This window comes from Prunus dulcis, chromosome 4, assembly GCF_902201215.1.
Source record: "Prunus dulcis chromosome 4, ALMONDv2, whole genome shotgun sequence".
Classification (NCBI taxonomy): domain Eukaryota; kingdom Viridiplantae; phylum Streptophyta; class Magnoliopsida; order Rosales; family Rosaceae; genus Prunus; species Prunus dulcis.
The window spans coordinates 5,882,626-5,902,311 of NC_047653.1; the positions used below are offsets into that span (position 1 = coordinate 5,882,626).

General features: G+C 40.8%; 1 protein-coding gene across 1 annotated transcript; it reads right to left on the reverse strand.

The window, feature by feature from the left end:
- Positions 1 to 186: 186 nt before the first annotated feature.
- Positions 187 to 9,181, reverse strand: LOC117625178 (protein ROOT HAIR DEFECTIVE 3 homolog 2-like). The gene is made up of 22 exons (XM_034356784.1): positions 9,034 to 9,181; positions 8,879 to 8,945; positions 8,682 to 8,784; positions 8,529 to 8,596; positions 6,876 to 6,921; positions 6,726 to 6,791; positions 6,549 to 6,623; positions 6,406 to 6,468; positions 6,241 to 6,294; positions 5,863 to 6,021; positions 5,712 to 5,780; positions 5,533 to 5,624; positions 3,856 to 3,934; positions 3,175 to 3,340; positions 2,979 to 3,103; positions 2,596 to 2,858; positions 2,416 to 2,512; positions 2,154 to 2,324; positions 1,967 to 2,071; positions 1,146 to 1,214; positions 959 to 1,050; positions 187 to 295 (listed from the first exon to the last, which is right to left on the reverse strand). Exons 1-22 carry the CDS (start codon positions 9,179 to 9,181, stop codon positions 187 to 189), a joined length of 2,286 nt encoding a protein of 761 aa, XP_034212675.1.
- Positions 9,182 to 19,686: the final 10,505 nt, after the last annotated feature.

Sequence of the window (19,686 nt, forward strand, 5' to 3'; positions counted from 1 at the left end):
GGGGGCCTGAGGGAGAAAGTTCAGGCTTAATTATCATGCCCTTCATTTTGAGATTAGGGACACGAGTAATGTGGTATTGAAAATAATTTGGAGGCTCCTAAAACTTAAAAACCACTACTAGTCTCGACCTCCTTATTTCCAAACATTGTCTAACCAACTGAAAACCTAACCAAAATCTCTGTTAAATTAGAGAGACGAAGAGAGTAGCCATACATCCAACGCTTTTGACTCCAACAGTTGTCGTTTTGAGTTCCTTGCACCTTCGTCAAAGTAGATGGTGGCCTCTGTGTCATATCTATGATGCACAAGCAGGATCAAGACATACAAATAAAGTCATAACTGGAAACAATACAAGCCCATAAACACACTAACAATAAAAACTTCAATAATGCATAGAAAGCACACACACAAATAAGCAGACACATACACATTTAAGAATCTGTTCACAAGGAAACACTACGTACTTGCTCGTTTTAGTGGTTAGGCAAAAAACAATGCACATAGCACGTAGCATGCGAAAGAGTGAATTGAACCTATTTGAATAAGTGGTCAATCCAACAGACAATGTAAAACCACTATGACTATATGGTAATAGTAGATGTATGGGCTCTAATAGCATACATTTTGGAAACATAAAATTGACATACCCTATGCTTAACTGGTATTTGGTTTTCCAAATCTCCTTTTTTTACAATGAAACAAATGATGAACAATACTTCATAAGTTTTTTTTCTTAAAGAGCAAGATTAAACAAAACAAAATTGGTGCAAAGTACAATGCTTGCTAAAGGGAAAAAGAAAGGAAACATAGTTTTTCCTCTTCTACTTAGATGTTCCACCAAATCCCCCTCCCTTCATAATTTCATTTATATGAAAATCATGAACATAGATAGTTACAACCACTCCCTGTTCATTTTTAGAATTTTGAACTCACATATTTAAACCAGAGTGTAACTTACTTAGAAAGATAGGTGCTTAAAATGGAGCTGAGCCTTTTACCAAAACCTTGTACGGGGCCAATTTGGACAGCTTCTTCCAGTGCCAACCAATCCTAAATCATGTTCATCCAAGGAATAAGGAATGAGCAATGAAACCTTCTCGGTCATATTAAGCATAAGCATCTAAAAAATGGAGATAAATGAGTACCTCATCGAGGATCAATTGACTGAATTTCTGGTTGGCTATCTCTTCACACCGAGCAGTAGCAGCCATAACCTAGTTAAATCGGTAACAGAATTACTTATGTATATGTTCTATGCGTATGAGAAGCAAAGTTTGAAAACGCTAAGGCCTAAGCAGAGGCGTTTTACCTCTCGTGAGAAACATAGGATGTAAGCCTTTTATGCCTTTCAAGGCGTACTAAAAATATGTGAAAAATACATATTCTAGTGAAAAATACCATGAAAAAAAAATATATAGTTAAAAAATAATCAATTTTCATTTAGAAGGAAAAACACCAGACAAGACTTAGCTCATTTGTCAATATTAAGGACTTATGTGGGAATGCATCTAGAAAGGCTAAAAGCGCTTCTGACAGTGGTTGGCAAAAATTTTGGAAGTTCTTTAAGTGCTTTTCCAAGAAGCACTTGGATATTTTTTTTTTTTTTAAAGCGCTTATGAGCATAGAGAAGCAGTTCCAAATGAGCCGTAAGTGTTTCCATATGTTCCATAACCTCATATATAAACGAAGTTTCTTTTATTTTCACTACCAACCAAATCCAATCTACATCAATAAGAACTCCATCCCAAATGTCATACACAATGCAACCAACCTATTCCCAAGTTTACACTACTAGTTGCCGTTGCATTTGCAAGAAAATACACCAATATTTCATATCTCCAAAATTTATATCCATGCAAGAGTTTTAGGAAAAACAAAATCCATTTATTCTTGAAGGAGCACTGCTTAAATGAAAATGAAAACATACTGAAGTTAAGCGTAAGGTAAGAGAAGTTATAAAACGTACATGTGCTGAAATAGCTTGAGTGACACTATTCTCAGTCTCCGCTATGAACTGTCTCCACAAGGACTGGCACTGCACTGGTGTAATTAAGGTATTCTTTGAAGAAACCTAGTTCAAATTAACCTTTAATAAGGAACCAGTTTGATCAGATAAAAAGTTTACAGATAACGCAAAACACATTAAATGGTACCTCTTCCCAATTGCTTGAGGCGAGAGGGTCTACAGAGGCTCCGATTTCCCTATCTTGTGAAGATGAAACAGTAACAGCTCCTTCCATTAGAGAGGAAAAGAGAACTTTTTCAATATGATCTGGCTTCTCATCCAAGCGGATGGCAGCCATGACGGACAAAAGCTTCATAGACTGCAAGAAAGATAGAATCAAATAAACTAAAGTAAAACGTTAACACAAACGGACAGATAACTATTCTTCCATAAAAGTTCCCAATGATTACCGCAGAGCGAGCATCCTTGGTAATACTTGTAATGTCTTCTTTACCAGTCCAAACCCGAAGCGTTGAATCGCTGTCATAATTGAAGACTGTGGAAAACCTGAGACATTTTAACAGAAATGATAAGCAATCAAAATGACAACGAAAAAAGAAGCGAAAATATATTGACAACAAGTCCTTTACCGATCCTTCATGTGGATCATAATTTTCGTTGCCTCTTCCCTTGCTTTTTTCTCCACCACATTCCTTGAGTAATCCCTTAAATGTTGCAACATTTCGGCAATTGTTGCTTCGTCCAACTCAAAATCGGCAACTACAGTTGAAAACTCTGATATAGCAACTACAGTTTCACGATTAAGAAGTTTTCTTATTGAAGCCCAAGTGTCTTTTCCACCAGTTTCAAGTAGAGTCTTTACTGGTCCAGTTAAAGATGCAGACAGTTGTTGCTGAAAATTTAAAAGTTATTTTCGTTGAGAAATTTGAGCGACAACAAATTATCGACTTGACTTTAAAAGTATTCTCAGTCATATAATAACCAAGATTTTAATAGATTATCGTAACATTACCTCATAGTTGACATTCAATTCTGACAACTTTGCACTACAAACGGATGATGCATGTGCATCTATATCACGTTGAAGTTTTTCGCGAACTCTTGAAGCATCCCAATTAGCTTGTATTACGGAAGCATCTGAAAGGAGAAACATGTTAAGTAGTACAAATAAACAAAGGTTCTGTTTGGTGGACAAGCGAGTTAATTACCTGCACATCCTTTGTCAAACTCAAGCATGGAAGAGTGAGTACAGATACGAGCATATGTAGCAAATCCTCTTCCTTTGTTTAATGATTGCTCCAGCCTCACTTTAAAAGCTTCAAGCGCTTTGGAACGTACATGTCCCAACATGGTCGTGTATGCACGGTAAACAAACTGGAAAATTAAGAGCAAAGCGAGATTAGAAGTATGATAATTTGCATCAGTACGTGGCGCTGCTATGAATCCTCAAATCAAGCTCACCGAATCCAACCCACTGTTTAATCAGTTGGGTCTAAAGACAAAATGAACTATAAAGATCAGGCAATGCTACTTTCGATTATTGCATAACAAGCAAGCTCCACTTGTCAATTCAGTTTCTCATAGTGATCTTTGTCTCTTTCAGGTTTTGGTAACTAATTACATGGAGTCGTGCTTCGGGAATGATGTTTTGGTGCACATTATAGAACTTTTTGATAGGGGGCCTGAGGGAGAAAGTTCAGGCTTAATTATCATGCCCTTCATTTTGAGATTAGGGACACGAGTAATGTGGTATTGAAAATAATTTGGAGGCTTCTAAAACTTAAAAACCACTACTAGTCTCGACCTCCTTATTTCCAAGGATTGTCTAACCAACTGAAAACCTAACTAAAATCTCTGTTAAATTAGAGAGACGAAGAGAGTAGCCATACATCCAACATTTTTGACTCCAAAAGTTGTCGTTTTGAGTTCCTTGCACCTCCGTCAAAGTAGATGGCCTCTATGTCATATCTATGATGCACAAGCAAGATCAAGACATACAAAATAAGGTCAGAACTAGAAAGCACAAAAGCCCATACAACATTAACAATAAAACTTCCAATGCATAGAAAACGCACACTCAAATAATAGCAGACACATACACGTTTAATAATCTGTCACCTCGGCAACGCTGCTTGGTGCTTGCTAGGTAACATATGAAAAATGCATTCAAACCTATTTGAATATGTGGTCAATCCAATTGACAATGTAAAACTACTATAACTATAAGGTAATAGTAGATATATGGGCTCTAATAGGATCTGATATTGATATTTCAGAAGTATAAAACAGAAATACACTAATTCAACATTTCGACTATTATATACAGTACAATGATTTCATTTTAACTTACTACCCAAAACTACAGACAAAAAGCATGACCCAAAAAAAAAAAATTTCAGATAAAAGGATTATTTGAAAGCAGTTTATATGGATAATAAATGATTTTGTTCCTACTTTGGCAAGGAAGAGTGTCGATCGGGCCATAAGTATTAATCCCTAGTCCCCGTGTTTAGTATGGTTCCTGAGAACTTTGAGTGGATAAAGTTTTATTTTTTGACATAATTATTTCCACCTGGAGGAATACAAAAAAAGGAACCCTTACATAGGGAGTATTTTTTCTCACCACTTTAACGCAAGGTGTATAATCACCACCCTTCTCAACACTTGACACGTGTCTATAAGCATAACCATGATTACATAAATCAAAGTAAAAGTCAACCATTGTTATACTTAAGGACACATATCAAGTATTAAGAAGGGTGCTTAGTATATACCTTGGGTTAAAGTGGTGAGCAAAAATATTTCCTCTTACATAAGGATATATGTTTGGTTAATTAGAACAAACAAGAAAGAAAAAAACCTTTTGGCGACCAACACATTTCATCGCCAGGCTGTCACTGAAGACTCATGGCCGAAAGTAACAGGCGAGGAAAATTGATTTTCGTCGCAAACACCTTTAAGCGACCAAATCCTTTCGACGCCCTTCAAAAAGATTTTGTCACCAATCTGTTGGTTGAATTCTTAACCCATGCCTAAATCTGACAAAAATTTTGGCACGAAATCACAGAAGTTCCTCGCTAATAACCCTATTGGGTGACCAAAGTTGTGTTGGTGGCCAAACATTTGGTAGCAAAAAGAAGTTTTTTCTTGTAGTAGGCACAACGATATAAAAAGTGTGGAATGACTACTTTAGAGAGAGAGAGAGAGAGAGAGAGAGAGAGAGAGAGAGAGAAACAATCAGATCACCTGAAACTACTACAACTAGAGGGGGAAAAAAGAATTTTAAAGCATATTATTAGTGTACGCACTTCCTCACATCTTATGCCACCAATTTACAATGAAACAAATGAAGAGCAATATATTTCATAAGTTAAAAACAAAAGTGGTGTAGAGTACATAAATTCCGTCTAAAGAGAAAATAAAGGATACATAGCGTGTTTCTTCTCCTACTTAGATGTTCTAACAAATCCCTCTCCTTTCATCATTTAATTATAAGAATATCACAAACACAGACAGTTCACCTTTGGAATTTTAAATTAACATATTTAAACAAGGGTGAAACTTACTTAGAAAGATAGGTGCCTAGAATGGAGCTGAGCCTTTTACCAAAACCTTGTACAGGACCAGTTTGGACAGCTTCTTCCAATGCCAACCAACCCTAATTCATGTTCATCCAAGAAATGACCAATAAAACCTTCCTGATATTATACAAGCATCTCAAAAATGGAGATAAATGAGTACATACCTTATCATATATCAATTGATTGAATATCTGGTTTGCAATCTCTTCACACCGAACAGTGGCAACCATAACCTAATTAAATCATCAACAGTATATGTTAAGTGAAGACCACAAATTATTTTCTAACGGAAAGAAAAGAAACTAAGAAATTAACCTTGTGAGCGGGAAGATCCAGGTCCTTGTTCTCTTTGATTACTTTCCAAATCTGTTGTGCACTAAAGGAAAATCCTGAGGCAGGGACAAGACCCCTTCTATCACCAGCAAACCCACCTGGAGAAATAGAATGGGACAACCGCAGCCTCAGTTGAGCAACCTGCAGGATACGGGACATAACCCGTAAGTATCATAGTAAACTTTTACAATGAATGGATTTACTTAGGAAATATAAGAACTGTGTTTTCTCTGATAGGAAGGACGTCTATCAATTCTTCATATACTTAGGAAACAAGCTTCATATACAACCCTGTAGTGGATGCTACCACACGCGTGAATGAATAAACATATACAACCCTTCTGATAGTAGAGAGGTTACCTCCTCCTTAAACTTCTCCTTCTCTTCATAACTAGACATAACAACTACTTCTTCCTTCACGTCAAAGAATGTTGTTATCAATGTCAATAAGAACACAAGCTCTAATGAAGACATTAAAAAGAACACAAGCTGTCAGAGAGTAGAGAAGGATATAAGAGATCTCACACTAAAGAGATCACTGAAGCGGGTACTTTTATGGGCTTGGGGCTTCGGAACTCCATTCCATATCTGCAGAATTTACAATATATGAGAGATACGAAGAGAACAACTAAGGTATAAAAACAACATAGCGCGGAAGACAAAATTACCTCCTCTAGCGCTTTACCGAATAATACATTCAGTATAAATTTCCTCGAACCAGGGTGCCAATGTTGAAACGGGGTCTAAAGTACAAACACCCACAAACAAGTAAAATTTAATATGGAACAAGAAAATTATAGAGGACAACATAATCCGTTAATAAGCTCAAAAAGTATGCCCCAGACCTTTGAATCATCGTGTATTACAAACAATAACGTCGTTTTACGGGGGATGCCAAAGCTCATCACAACCTATATAAATTCGAAACCAGAATTTCAATAACCGACATTCAATGCTGGATAGACAGTAGAGATATAGACATGGTTCTAGAGTACCTGAAAAAATGTTTCAAGAAAAGGTTTGTCTTGCCCGTCAAGAGACCTATATATACATATATAATCCAAATCTCCAATTAATATCTTAAATTAATTTCAAAATACATATATACGTGTGATATCATATTGACTTGATTTCCTGATAAAAAGTCATGTTTCAAGTAAAGGTTTGTCTTTTTCCTTTCTCCTTTTCTCTCTCACCACGCTGTTCTCTTTCTTTCTCTTCTTCGAGAGCCAAAAATCCAGAACCAGTTGCTCCAGGTCGAACACCCAGTCCAAGAAAATATTGAGCACAACTCTCTCCTTCTAAACCCATAAAATTCCTAAACCTTTTTCTGTCTCCACCCTCTTTCTCTTTAGCCTCAGTTTTTTTTTAACAGTGAAAGTTGGTAATTGCTCAAGGAAAAGACAATCGGAAAATGAAAAGATTAAAACTGGGTTTTGCTTAGTCATAATTTGTTTTTTTTCATTATTTTTCGCCTCAACCAAACATAGATCTTTTTTTATTCGGTTTTTTTATTGAACCAGGGGTAAAAACTCCAACACAACCATATAACTTATTATTTATGAAAAAAAACAAATCGAGCGCCAACAGTGTTACCAAAAGGGGTGGATTCCCTGTTTTATTATTTGTTGGTAGAAGAATCAATTTCTAGAAGATGGAATCTGAGAAAGAAGATGGGATCAATGCAGGATTTTTGTTCTTGTGGTGGATAGCCTAGTTAGTAAAATATGGAACGAGAAAAGTAAGAATAACATACACACGTGTTTTGTTCAGTAAAACTTTTGCAAGATACAACTGTAAAGTTCGCCCACTATATAATATTTTAATATAATTTATTTAAAGCTTTTAATATATATTATTTTAATTCAATAATATGTGAAAAAAATATGGGTATAATACATGAATTTTGTCTGTATTATTCAAAATTTTGTAAAAACAAGTGTATTAAAGTGAAAAATATGTATATACGTGTATTGTACATTTGCTTTTTTTAAAAATGGTATTTTACCGAGTCATTAAGACATGTATGAGAAACGGAAGTATTATGAAAATATATATATACGGAAGTGATACGAGTATTAAACGGGAAGAGAAACGAAAGGGCAGAAGTAGTTGAGAAAATTCATGCATTAATTGTGTGAGAGGGTAAAACGGGAAAAGAATTATTTTTGTTGATTTTATATGTTCTTGAAATTCTATCACCACGTGGCATGCAACAAAGGGAGCTAGTTATAGTCGCATGAAGCATACCTCTAACATAGTTACACTTTCAATTATGAGTACATTTTCATTTTGATAGTATGTGTTTTTCGATTGCATTTAATATGTATTTTACATTAAAGCTTATTGAAAATTAATTAATAGAGCTATGAACAAGCATGCATATGATATGATTGATATGATTTAATGTACATTTTAGCTAGCCCACCTTTTGAACATTTCCTGCCTCGTCAGCTGTGATTGAGGACCATTAATTATGGGTGCATAATTTGAATAGCCTTTGCTGTATTCATGAAAGGCAAAGTCCTAATTAAACACTCAATAAGCAATAATGATATCAAAAGCTTCTTTCCAAGGATTATAGATGTTGAAAACCAATTTCAAACCAACTTTGTCTTGCTAAAACAAACTACGCAAAGTAAGCTTACATATTTATCAGCACAATGTCTGAAACTGCCAGAGCAAATAGGGTGCTTTGCTTCTTGAATGTATCATCCTGGAAGATAATATAATTGCAGGAAGCACAAAGAGCGATTAAATCTGATTTTTTATAAATGGGGTTTTAACAAAAAGCTGATTACCTGGCCTCTCTCCCTGCCATCAGTACCCTCCAAATCCATGGCAATCGTGCAAGGCTCAATGCCAACACACTTTGCTATCCATATACCCTTCGTAGTTTGGTTCCTGAAGTAAACAGAGACACACATATATAGCACCTAATCTAAAAACAAAAATAGAAAATTGAGTATATGATCAACTGAAAAGCTCAGAAACTAACCTTCCACTGTTTGCATTCATCTCCTTAAACTTTGTAGTGAACAGATGGTTCTGTAAAGCGCTCTTCCCTGTGATTTCATAGGCAATTAATTGCGCCATATTGCTCAAGCTCAATCAATTAAATTGATTAAAGTAAAAAAGCTTCATTTTAATTACCGCTGCTCTGAGGACCCACGATAGCTACAACACCATAGGAGACTCCACACTCAGCAAGCTTCACTTCCTTGACGAACCTGTCGAGCCCATCAGCATTAAACTTACCATCTCCATAGATGAGTTGCGTGGCGCAGCAATCTTCCTCCATCAATACAATACTCTCAAAATCTCCAACTCTGAGAGCCCAAATATGGCAGCCTTAAAGGCTCCAACTTTCAAGCACCGACTTATACAAACTTGAAGAGCAGGACGACCCAGATTCTATGCTTCCTTTGAAACTCAAGCATTATTCTTCTCAGTAAGTAAAGCTTCTTGCTTTTTGACAAAAAAGAAAGAAAAAAAAAGAAAAGAGAAGTGAAGCTTCTTGCTTGAAGAGCAAATAAACAGAGTAAATGAAAAAAAATGTAGACAGAGGAACTGGAGTTAGGATTCGCCACCTACTCTCTCTCTCTCTCTCTCTCTCCCTACTCTACACTGAAAGCTTCGTGTTTACTACCTTATAATTAATATAACTATTTTTTATTTTAAACTTTTTTTTGGTCGAGCATGGTTGTTCATATTAGTAATTTTAATTTAGTAGTAAAACAAAGGAATTACTTTTGTGAAAAGGTACTGTTGATGCATGCATGATTAAAAGAATTTAATAAATAAAAGTTTTGACATGTTGATTAATGCTAGCTAGCTAATTTAATCTGCCAAGTCTGCTGACAAGACTCACCCTGAATTTTTCAAAACTCGAAACGAATCTTGCGGAATTCCCGACATCACTCCGATGCCCGGCCCATTTATTAAAAATCTCCCATATTATCACATATTATCACATAATTTACGCCACGTGCGACCTCAATATATTATCACATAATCTCCCCATACGCCGGTACAACCAACGCCACGTATGGGGTCTGTCAACACGCCGGATAACCTACGCCACGTGCGACCTCAACATAATATCACAATATCTCCCCATACACCGGTACTACCAACGCCACGTATGGGGTTTATCAACACGCTGGATAACCTACGCCACATGCGACCTCAACATATTATCACATAATCTCCCCATACGCCGGAACAACCAACGCCACGTATGGGATCTGTCAACACGCCGGATAACCTACGCAACGTACGACCTCAACATAATATCACAATATCTCCCCATACGTCGTTACAACCAACGCCACGTATGGGGTTTGTTAACACGCCGGATAACCTACACCACGCGCTATGTCACACCCCGGACCGGCTCCGCCGTAGCGCGATATTGTCCGCTTTGGGTCTGGCTACATTCTCACCAGCCCGCACGGTTTTGTTTCTGGGAGCTCACGAAGCAACTTCCCAGGGTGGTCACCCAGCCTGGGATTGCTCCAGCCTCCAACTCGCTTAACTTTGGAGTTCCTACGAACCCAAAGCCAGTGAGCTCCCAAAAGGCCTCACCAAGGTCAGAGTGGCGCATCGGACTACCCAAACTCTACCAAGCATGATATTGTCCTCTTTGGGCCTGGCTACATTCTCACCAGCCCGCAAGGATTTGTTCCTGGGAGCTCACGGAGCAACTTCCCAAGGGGGTCACCCATCCTGGGATTGCTCCAGCCTCCAACTCGCTTAACTTCGGAGTTCCTACGAACCCAAAGCCAGTGAGCTCCCAAAAGGCCTCCCGCTATGAGGATGCGAGGTGTGCCATATAAAGCACATCACCCCCTCTCCGTTTGGTCGATGTGGGATCTCACAATCCACCCCCCTTAAGGGATCCGACGTCCTCGTCGGCACACTCGCACCACACGGCAGAGTGGCTCTGATACCAAATTGTCACACCCCGGACCGGCTCCGCCGTAGCGCGATATTGTCCGCTTTGGGCCTGGCTACATTCTCACCAGCCCGCACGGTTTTGTTTCTGGGAGCTCACGAAGCAACTTCCCAGGGTGGTCACCCATCCTGGGATTGCTCCAGCCTCCAACTCGCTTAACTTCGGAGTTCCTACGAACCCGAAGCCAGTGAGCTCCCAAGAGGCCTCACGCTATGAGGATGCGAGGTGTGCCATATAAGGCACATCACCCCCTCTCCGTTTGGTCGATGTGGGATCTCACACGCTACCTCAACATAATATCACAATATCTCCCCATATGCCGGTACTACCAACGTCACGTATGGGGTCTGTCCGAACGCCGGACAACCTACGACACGTGGGACTTAACAATCACAGGGTGGTACGTATAGTGTAATCAAAATTCGGGGAGGTACCTAGGGTAGTGCGTATAGCACTTCAAACTGACATTCTAAACTCTTTTCATACAATTATACCTATATTTAATTATATAAGTTAAACTCTAATATTATATAAACCTCAACAACATTCCAAGTACCCACCCATCATCAATACTTTATCAAAAATGCTAAATTAACTATTAATTCTAAAAATGGATTTCCATAAACCATTAAATTCATATGCCTAAAAATTCCAACCTACTCAACATGACTCAACAATGCTCAAGACCTATCATTAGGGTCATTATAATCCTTCTAGGAAGGTAAAACTACCTCAGAAGACTCAAGGTCAATCAAGGGTCAAACTACCCCCACTTGGTCAAACGGGTCCACGGGGCCCACGACCTCCAAATTATGATCCAAAAGTTTCTGAGTTCTACAAAGTATAGGATACTCGTCCTACAAGTTTGGTCAAGATCGGACGGTCAGATCGCTCACGATCGCACGATCTGACGGTTATTATAAACATAAACTTTAAATTATTAAATCGAAACATCCAGGGCTCCAATTCACGATCCGTGAATTCCTACACGATCCTAGAAATACCTAAATTAACATATATTAAATTCGAGACCATCCAAAGGTCCCAACTTATTGAACCCGGATAACGCGCAATAGGAGATATCTGTTCGAGACTCAAACGATATCCAAATTGACATCCGAGCACACCTACGCACTCGTGAGAACCAGGAGATTTCGTCGGGACATAGTGCCCTTTTCTACAATGCCCACGGGCCGCCGCACGCCCTAGCAGCGCTTGGGTGCCCAAAGAGATTACGCATTGCTGGAAAATCTCAAAACCACGGCTCCAAACTTCTACCCTAGGTATAACACCCTATTTGGAACCACTTTTGTTCTTGGACCTACCCCAAAAACTGCCGGAAGTGGATGGAATCGTGATCCCAAAACCAGCCAAACCCAAATCCAAAATCGAACGACTTAAGCTAAAAATCAATGCAATCCTACCCAACCATCAGCTAGAGCATGGAAAATAGGTAGAAATCCATACCTTACTCGTCTGAATTGATGGCCAGAGGAGAGAGATCTAGCGGTGAGATGTTTTGTCAAAATCGGCTCGTTTTCAACGGATTCCGGCGAGCACAGTGGACGGGGATGGCTGAGACCCGTCGGGAAAGGACGAGGGAGAGGTGGCGGTTAGAAACCAGTCACGAGGCGGTCGTAGACTGTGGCGGCGGCGACAGCCTTGGAAGGTGGCCGATGTGAAAAACGAAAGGAAAGGGGGGCTGTTCGCGACGGGAGAGAGAGAGAGATAGGGTTTTTCAGTTTTTTTTTAATTAAAAACCCATTTTGAAATATTTATGATTTTGCCACTGGTGATGTTTTGACCATAACTTCTTCGTTATAACTCCGAATCGAGCCCACTATGTGTCTACAGACTCATCTCAGTACAATCTACCCAAAAATACTAGTCACTGCCCCAAACTCTTTTCGGGTAAGAAAATGACCAGAATACCTCTACCCCAAGGGTAAATTTATAATTTCACTTAAATAATATGAATTATGAATACTAAATACAACATACATCCTTTAACTTCTCCAATTCCAACATACGAGGTTTTAACCTCCTAACACAATCACATCTATGTCTGCGGCTGCACCTAGTTATCTTAGGCTACCTACGTATGTAATAACCCAAAACAAAATATCTAAAAATTAGTATTAATTTATTATAAGAAAAAGACGATTTTGTCCTCGCATTAATTAATAAAGTTAACTTTTTGACCGAGAAGGAATTTGGCAATTCCGCTTACGCCGTTGCGTAGAGCACGACGAAACGAGTCCGTAGACACGGAGTTGACTCGAATCGAAGTTGTAACGAAGAAAATACGGTCAAAATACTGCGAATGGCAAAACGGTAAATTGGAAAAAGTCAAATTTTTATCCCTTTCTCCCTTCTCTCTCCTCAGTTCTCTCTCCTCTCTCTCTCTCCTCCTCCCGCTCGCGACACCGTCGCCACCCCTCTCTCTTTCCATTCGTCCAGCCGCCGCCACAGGGCACGGTGACCTTCGACACCGGTACCAATAGCTCCGTCTCGCCGCCGCCGTCTCATCCCGACCGGTCTCAGCCCCTGCACCGACCGGAGCTCGCCGGAATCAGGCGAAAACTGCCGGTTTTCATTCGATTCTTCAAGCTCTTCGTTCTCCTTCGTTTCTCAACCAAATCGTTCGAGTAAGGTATGGATTCTCACCTATTTTTCGTGCTCTAACTGATGGTTGCCTGGGTTTTGATCGATTTTGGCTGTAGAACACTCGATTTTCGAATTGAAAATCGACCGAACTTCGGCCGCCGTGATCGGCCATTTCCGGCCACTTTTTGGGGTATGTCCAAGAACAAAACTGACTCCAAATGGGGTGTTTTACCTAGGATAGGAGTTTGGAGTCTCGGTTTTGAGTTTTTCCGGCGACCCATTATCGCTTTGGACACCCAAGCTGCCGGCGCGTGTGGCAGCCCGTGGGTGAGGGTACAGTAGCAATTCTGTGTAGTTTTGCTATCCTCGTGTTGTCACGAGCGCGTAGGATTTCGTGGATCTTGATTTGGAGTCCGTTTGAGCCCCGAACGGATTTTCCATATTGCGCGATTCCTGGGTGCAATGTCGTCGAGCCGTTGGATCGCACTCAACTTTGGATATGTCGTTCTACACGATTTTAGGATCGTGTAGGATTCGACGGATTGCGAATCGGAGTCCCGGATACTCCGAAATCGCGAACCCTGTGGCTAGGGTTTCGATTTTAAGCGATAACGCGATTTTGGCTAATTCGACCGTCCGTTTCGGACCAAACTCGCAGGATATGGGTCTTTCTCTGTGAGGAACCTTTAGAGAATCCCAGATTGGCCATCGAAGATCGTGGACCCCACGGGATTCCGGATCGGCCGGTCTGACAGTTGATCGCTTAGTAAAGCTTCGGGTCTTTTAAGCCGTTCTAATTGTCTGAAAAGCGAAGTGGGCATAGGAGGGACTTGAAAATGATTGCACACATTTCTAGGTGCCGGGGGTCAGGGTGTTTAATTTAATTCTTTTATTGAGCAGTTTATTAATTTAATATTCATGGTTAATCAGGCACTAGAAGCCCGACTGAGCCACAGGAGGGACCTTCAAAAGGTTCAGCTAGCAGTGAGTGGACTTTTCTTTTCTAAACTATTTTTAGGATTAAATTTCATATTTGATCTTCAATAAGTGTTATTGCATGTTTTCCGAGTACGATTTATTTAGCAATATTTCTAAAATCCTATGCTGCTTAGTTGCACATGTTAAACAATTATAGAAAACAGAGATTGAGACTTATGTCAGATGAGATAGCAGCATAATTTTAGATTTCAGTTATTGATCAAACTTTCCTAAAATAATTTATTTTAAAACCACCATGTACCCTTTTTGGTGATTACCCTCAGATGGACCGATGCCTACGGACATCTAGTCTATTTACAGTTCTGTCAGTGCACTTGACATCGCCTCACGAGTTTCGGGGACGCTCGGACCGTGAGTGCCAGGATTTGCGGCTCGACAAACTTGGTGTCCCGAGACCTGCCAGGATTTGCGGCTCGGCTGACTTCGTGTTCCTGAGACCTGCCAGGATTGCGGATCAGGCTGACTACGGTCCCCTGCATCCTGCCAGAGCGGCTCGAGTCGACTTTGTGTGATCGAGACCTGCCGGCGGATCAGGCTGACCATAGTCCCCTGGATCCTGCCAGTTTGCGGCTCGGATAAATTGTGTGTCGCCGAGACCTGCCAGGGGAGTTGACGGATTTTACAGGGGTACACCTAGGTGGTAGTTTTCAAGGAATTTCAGTATTTTTATATCATTATTGCTTTCAGTCATTTTATATCAGTTTCTTGATATTCGTGCCCGTTCCATATTTGCATACATACCAATACTTATACATGTTGATTTGACTGCCTTATATTTGAATACAGACGAACTTTAGATTTACATCCCTATTTATTTTTAAACGGGGTTACTATCTTATAAATTGTTTTTAAGAACATTATTTTTGTCCACTCACACCTTCAAACTTGTTTTTCGCCCCCAGGCTGTAGAAGTGCGAAGGAATCCACCACGGGCCACCCCTAGCCTTCGCGCCACCCAAAACACGTAGGATTTTGTTGTAAAGTACTTAAAGTTCTGTAAATTTGTAGCAATTGCTCTGATATTTGGTTGGAACTGAGAACCAGAGTTGAGAAATGTTTATTTGAGTTATTCTGGCAATTGGTGTAGAATTATTTGCTTGTTTAACAGGTGGAAGATTTTGGGTTTGGACAAATTACAGGGGAGACTCTGCCGAATTTTCGGCAGAAGTCTAAAGGAAGTTTTAAACATATTTGTAACAGGAAGGGTAAAAAGGTCTTTTGTGCCCAACATACGCCAGGTGTCGGACACGCACAGGATCCGGCTCGAATTCCAAAGCGAAATTGGGATCGGGTCCTGCCAACGTACCCTCACTGAGGGATCAAGCCACACGTAGTTCTTCATACTATATTCATCTCTTTGTTAATCATATAATCTCCCCATACAACAGAAATTCCAACGCCACGTATGGGGTTGTTCATCATGCTGTAAAATCCTACGCCATGTGTGACCTAACAATCATATCATCTCCCCATATGCCGAAGATTCCAACGTCATGTATGGGGTCTGTCTCAATGCCGGAAAATCCTATGCCACGCGAGACCTAAATATCACATAATCTCCCCATATGCCGAAAATTCCAACGCCACATATGGAGTATGTCAGCACGCCGGATAACTTAAGCAACGTGTGACCTAACAATCATAGTATCTCCCCATACACCGAAAATTCCAACGCCGCGTATGGGGTCTGTCCTCACGCCGAATAACCTATGCCACGTGGACCTCAACATAATATCACAATATCTCCTTATACGCAGAAACTACCAACGCCACGTATGGGGCTTGTCCGCAAGCAGGATAACCTACGCCACGTGAGACCTAACAATCACAGGGTGGTACTTAGGATAGTGCGTATAGCACTTCAAACTAACATACTTCCACTTATCTAAACTAATACTAAAGGTAATCCCAATTTAGTGATACCAATCTATAGTAGACTGCAAAGTAATTTAATCTGAAAAATAATACTATTTTTAGACCAACGATCACGCACATAACATAAATTTCATAACTTCAATTATTAGAATAATATCCCAAAAGTTTCCTATGGGTTCTACAAGGTTCAGGACACTCGTCCTGCAAGTTTGGTCTAGATCGGATAGTCAGATCGCTCACGATCACGCAATCTGACGGTTAATATAAACATAAGCTTTAAATTATTAAATCGGAACATCCGGGGCTCCACTTCAAGATCCATGAATTCCTACACAATCCTAGAAATGCCTAGAATAACATATATTAAATTCAAGACCATCCAACGGTCCCAACCTATCAAACCGATAACGCCCAATAGGCGATATCCGTTCGAGACTCAAACGGTATCCAAATTGAAATCTGAGCATACCTATGCACTCGTGAGAACCAGGAGCATACATCGGGACCTAGTACCCTTTTTCCATAGTGCCCACGGGCCGCTGCACGCGCCGGCAGCGCTTGGGTGCCCAAAGCGATTTCGTATCGCCGAAAAATCTCAAAACCACGGCTCAAGACTCCTACCCTAGGTATAACACCCTATTTGGAACCACTTTTGTTCTTAGACCTACCTCAAAAATTGACCCAAAGTGACCGGAATTACGATCCCAAAATCGGCCGAATTTCAATTCGTAAATCGAATTACCTACGCTAGGAACTGATCAAATCCTATCCAACAAGCAGCTAGAGCATGAAAAGTAGGTGAGAAACCATACCTTGATCGCCAACAATGGCAGCCGGAGGAGGGAGATCGGAGCCAGCGAAGTTCGAGCGAAAACCGGCCAAAAGTCATCTTTTTTCGGCGGCCAATGTCAGGGAAGGGCCGGGTCGTGACGCCGAGGCCGAGCTGGTCCTTTTGGCACCGATCCGGTCCGCAGCCGTGGCCGGTGGCCGGAGTTTCGAAGAGAGAGAGAAAAATCTGATTTTTATCCAACCATTTTTCCCAAAATTACGGTTATGTCATTGAGGGTATTTTGATCGTATCTCTCCCGTTACAACTCCGATTCAAGCCCACCACGTGTCAACGGACTCATCTCTGCATACTCTACGCAACAGTATAGTCGAAATTCCCAATATCTTCTCATCCCCTTTCTTCTTCTCCCCTCCATTCACTGCCGTCACATCCCGGGATCGGCTCCCCCGTAGCACTATATTGTATGCTTTGGGCATCGCTCTCTGTCCTCACGATTTTTTTTATGGGAACTCACCAGCAACTTCCCAGTGGGTCACCCATCCTGGGATTGCTCTAGCCCCCAACTCGCTTAACTTCAAAGTTCCCATGACTCCAAAGCTAGTGAGCTCCCAAAAGGCCTCATGCTAGATGGAGGCGGGCATGTACATATAAGGCACATCACCCCCTCTCCATTGGTCGATGTGGGATGTTATAATTTACCCCCTTAGGGGCCAGATGTCCTTGTTGGCACACTCGCACAACACGGCAGAGTGGCTCTGATACCAAATTGTCATATCCCAGGATCGGCTCCACCGTAGCACAATATTGTTCGCTTTGGGCCTCCCCTCTGCCTTCACGATTTTGTTTCTAGGAACTCACGAGCAACTTCCCAGTAGGTCACCCATCCTGGGATTGCTCTAGCCCCCAAGTCGCTTAACTTCGGAGTTTCTATGACTCCGAAGCCTGTGAGCTCCCAAAAGGCCTCATGCTAAATGGAGGCAGGCATGTACATATAAAGCACATCACCCCCTCTCCGTTGGTCAATGTGGGATGTTACAACTGCCTTCTTTATTCTTTTATTTTCTGATGTGGAAATTGTAACACCCGACTCCAAATTTAATTCCTTATTTAAATTATTTAAGTGAAATTACGAATTTACCCTTGGGGTAGGGGTAATTTGATCATTTTCTTATCTGAAAGGATTTTGAGACAACAAGGGGTATGGTTGCGTAGGTTGTATTGAGACGAGTTCGTAGACACACGGTAGGCTTGAATCGGAGTTGTAAAAAAGATTTCGCGACCAAAATAAGTCCAGTGGCAAACTTGTAAATATTTTGAAAAAGTTTGGTAAAAATCTGATTTTTACACTCTCTTCTCTCTCCTCGCTTGCGCACGTCTCTCTCTCTCTCTCTCTCTCTCTCTCTCTCTCTCTCTCCTCTCTTTCTCTCTCCCCGACCCGATCACTCTCTCTCTCTTCAATTCTCTCAGCTCCGACCACGACAAGGGCCTGGACCGGTCCCTATCGACTCCTCTCAAAGCCCCGAACCAGAACCCGAACCCCCAGTTTCCCGATTGAAAAACTCGAATCTCACCGACAATATCGACTGGTTCAATCGAAGATTTTCTCCGTCATTGCGCCGCCGCCTCCGCTACCCAAATCTCGGTGAAACATGTGTGGGTTCTTACTCTTTTTCCGAGTTCTAGCTGTCTATTACATGGATTGGATCGATTTTGAGTTTATGAAACCGATTTTGAAACCTAGGTTTTGGCAGGATTTCAAAGTGAAATTCTGGGCGATTGCCATCCAAATTGGACCTCCTCGTAGTTGAATAAAGTGATTCTTCTAGAAGTATCTAGGATAGGAAGGGTGAGTGGTGGTGTGGATTTTTTCCATCGTCGAAAATTACTCTACACACCCATGCGCAGCCGGCGCGTGTGGCGGCGCGTGGGCAAGGGTGGTGAAGCCACATTTTGATCTGTTGTAATCCTTGTGTTATCACAAGCGCGTAGGTGTGCTCGGATTTCAATTCGGACGTCATTTGACTATCGAACGGATTTCGCATATTGTGCGTCATCTGGGTTTGATAGGTTCTGACCGTTGGATCGTTTCCAAATTAAAATATGTTAATCAAGGAACTCTTAGAATCGTGTAGGAATTCATGGATCATGAATCGGAGCCCCGGATGTTCCGATTCAATAATTTGAAGTTGTGGGTTAACGATAACCGTCAAATTGTAAGCGATCCAACCGTACCTTTCGGATCACACCTGCAAGTCGTAATTCCTAACCTGGAGTCGAACCTTAGGATATCTCATTTTAAGTACACGCACCGGGAACTTGGGGATTTAAATGTTATTTTTTGACTCCCGTTTCAAAGTGATTTTTTATTAATTAAGGGTTCATATCTGGAAATAGGTGCTCCGATCGATCGTACACAGCAGGTGGGACCCTCTTAAGGGCGGGCAGCTTGGGACTATTTGTGTGCGGACTTTGTTTTCAATAATACGAATGGTTTTATTGATGAAATATTTATGCATATGTTTTAAATGGTATATGGGATATAATATATATTCGGTTGTTGAATTTGATATCCTTATAA

Coding starts and splice junctions, on each gene's coding strand:
- LOC117625178 (XM_034356784.1), bottom strand. CDS start 9,181: ATGGAGGAAGATTGCTGCGCCACGCAACTCATCTATGGAGATGGTAAG. Junction 5,781..5,862: donor TGGATCTTCCCGCTCACAAG/GTTAATTTCTTA, acceptor TGATTTAATTAG/GTTATGGTTGCCACTGTTCG. Junction 2,072..2,153: donor CCTCAAGCAATTGGGAAGAG/GTACCATTTAAT, acceptor AATTTGAACTAG/GTTTCTTCAAAGAATACCTT.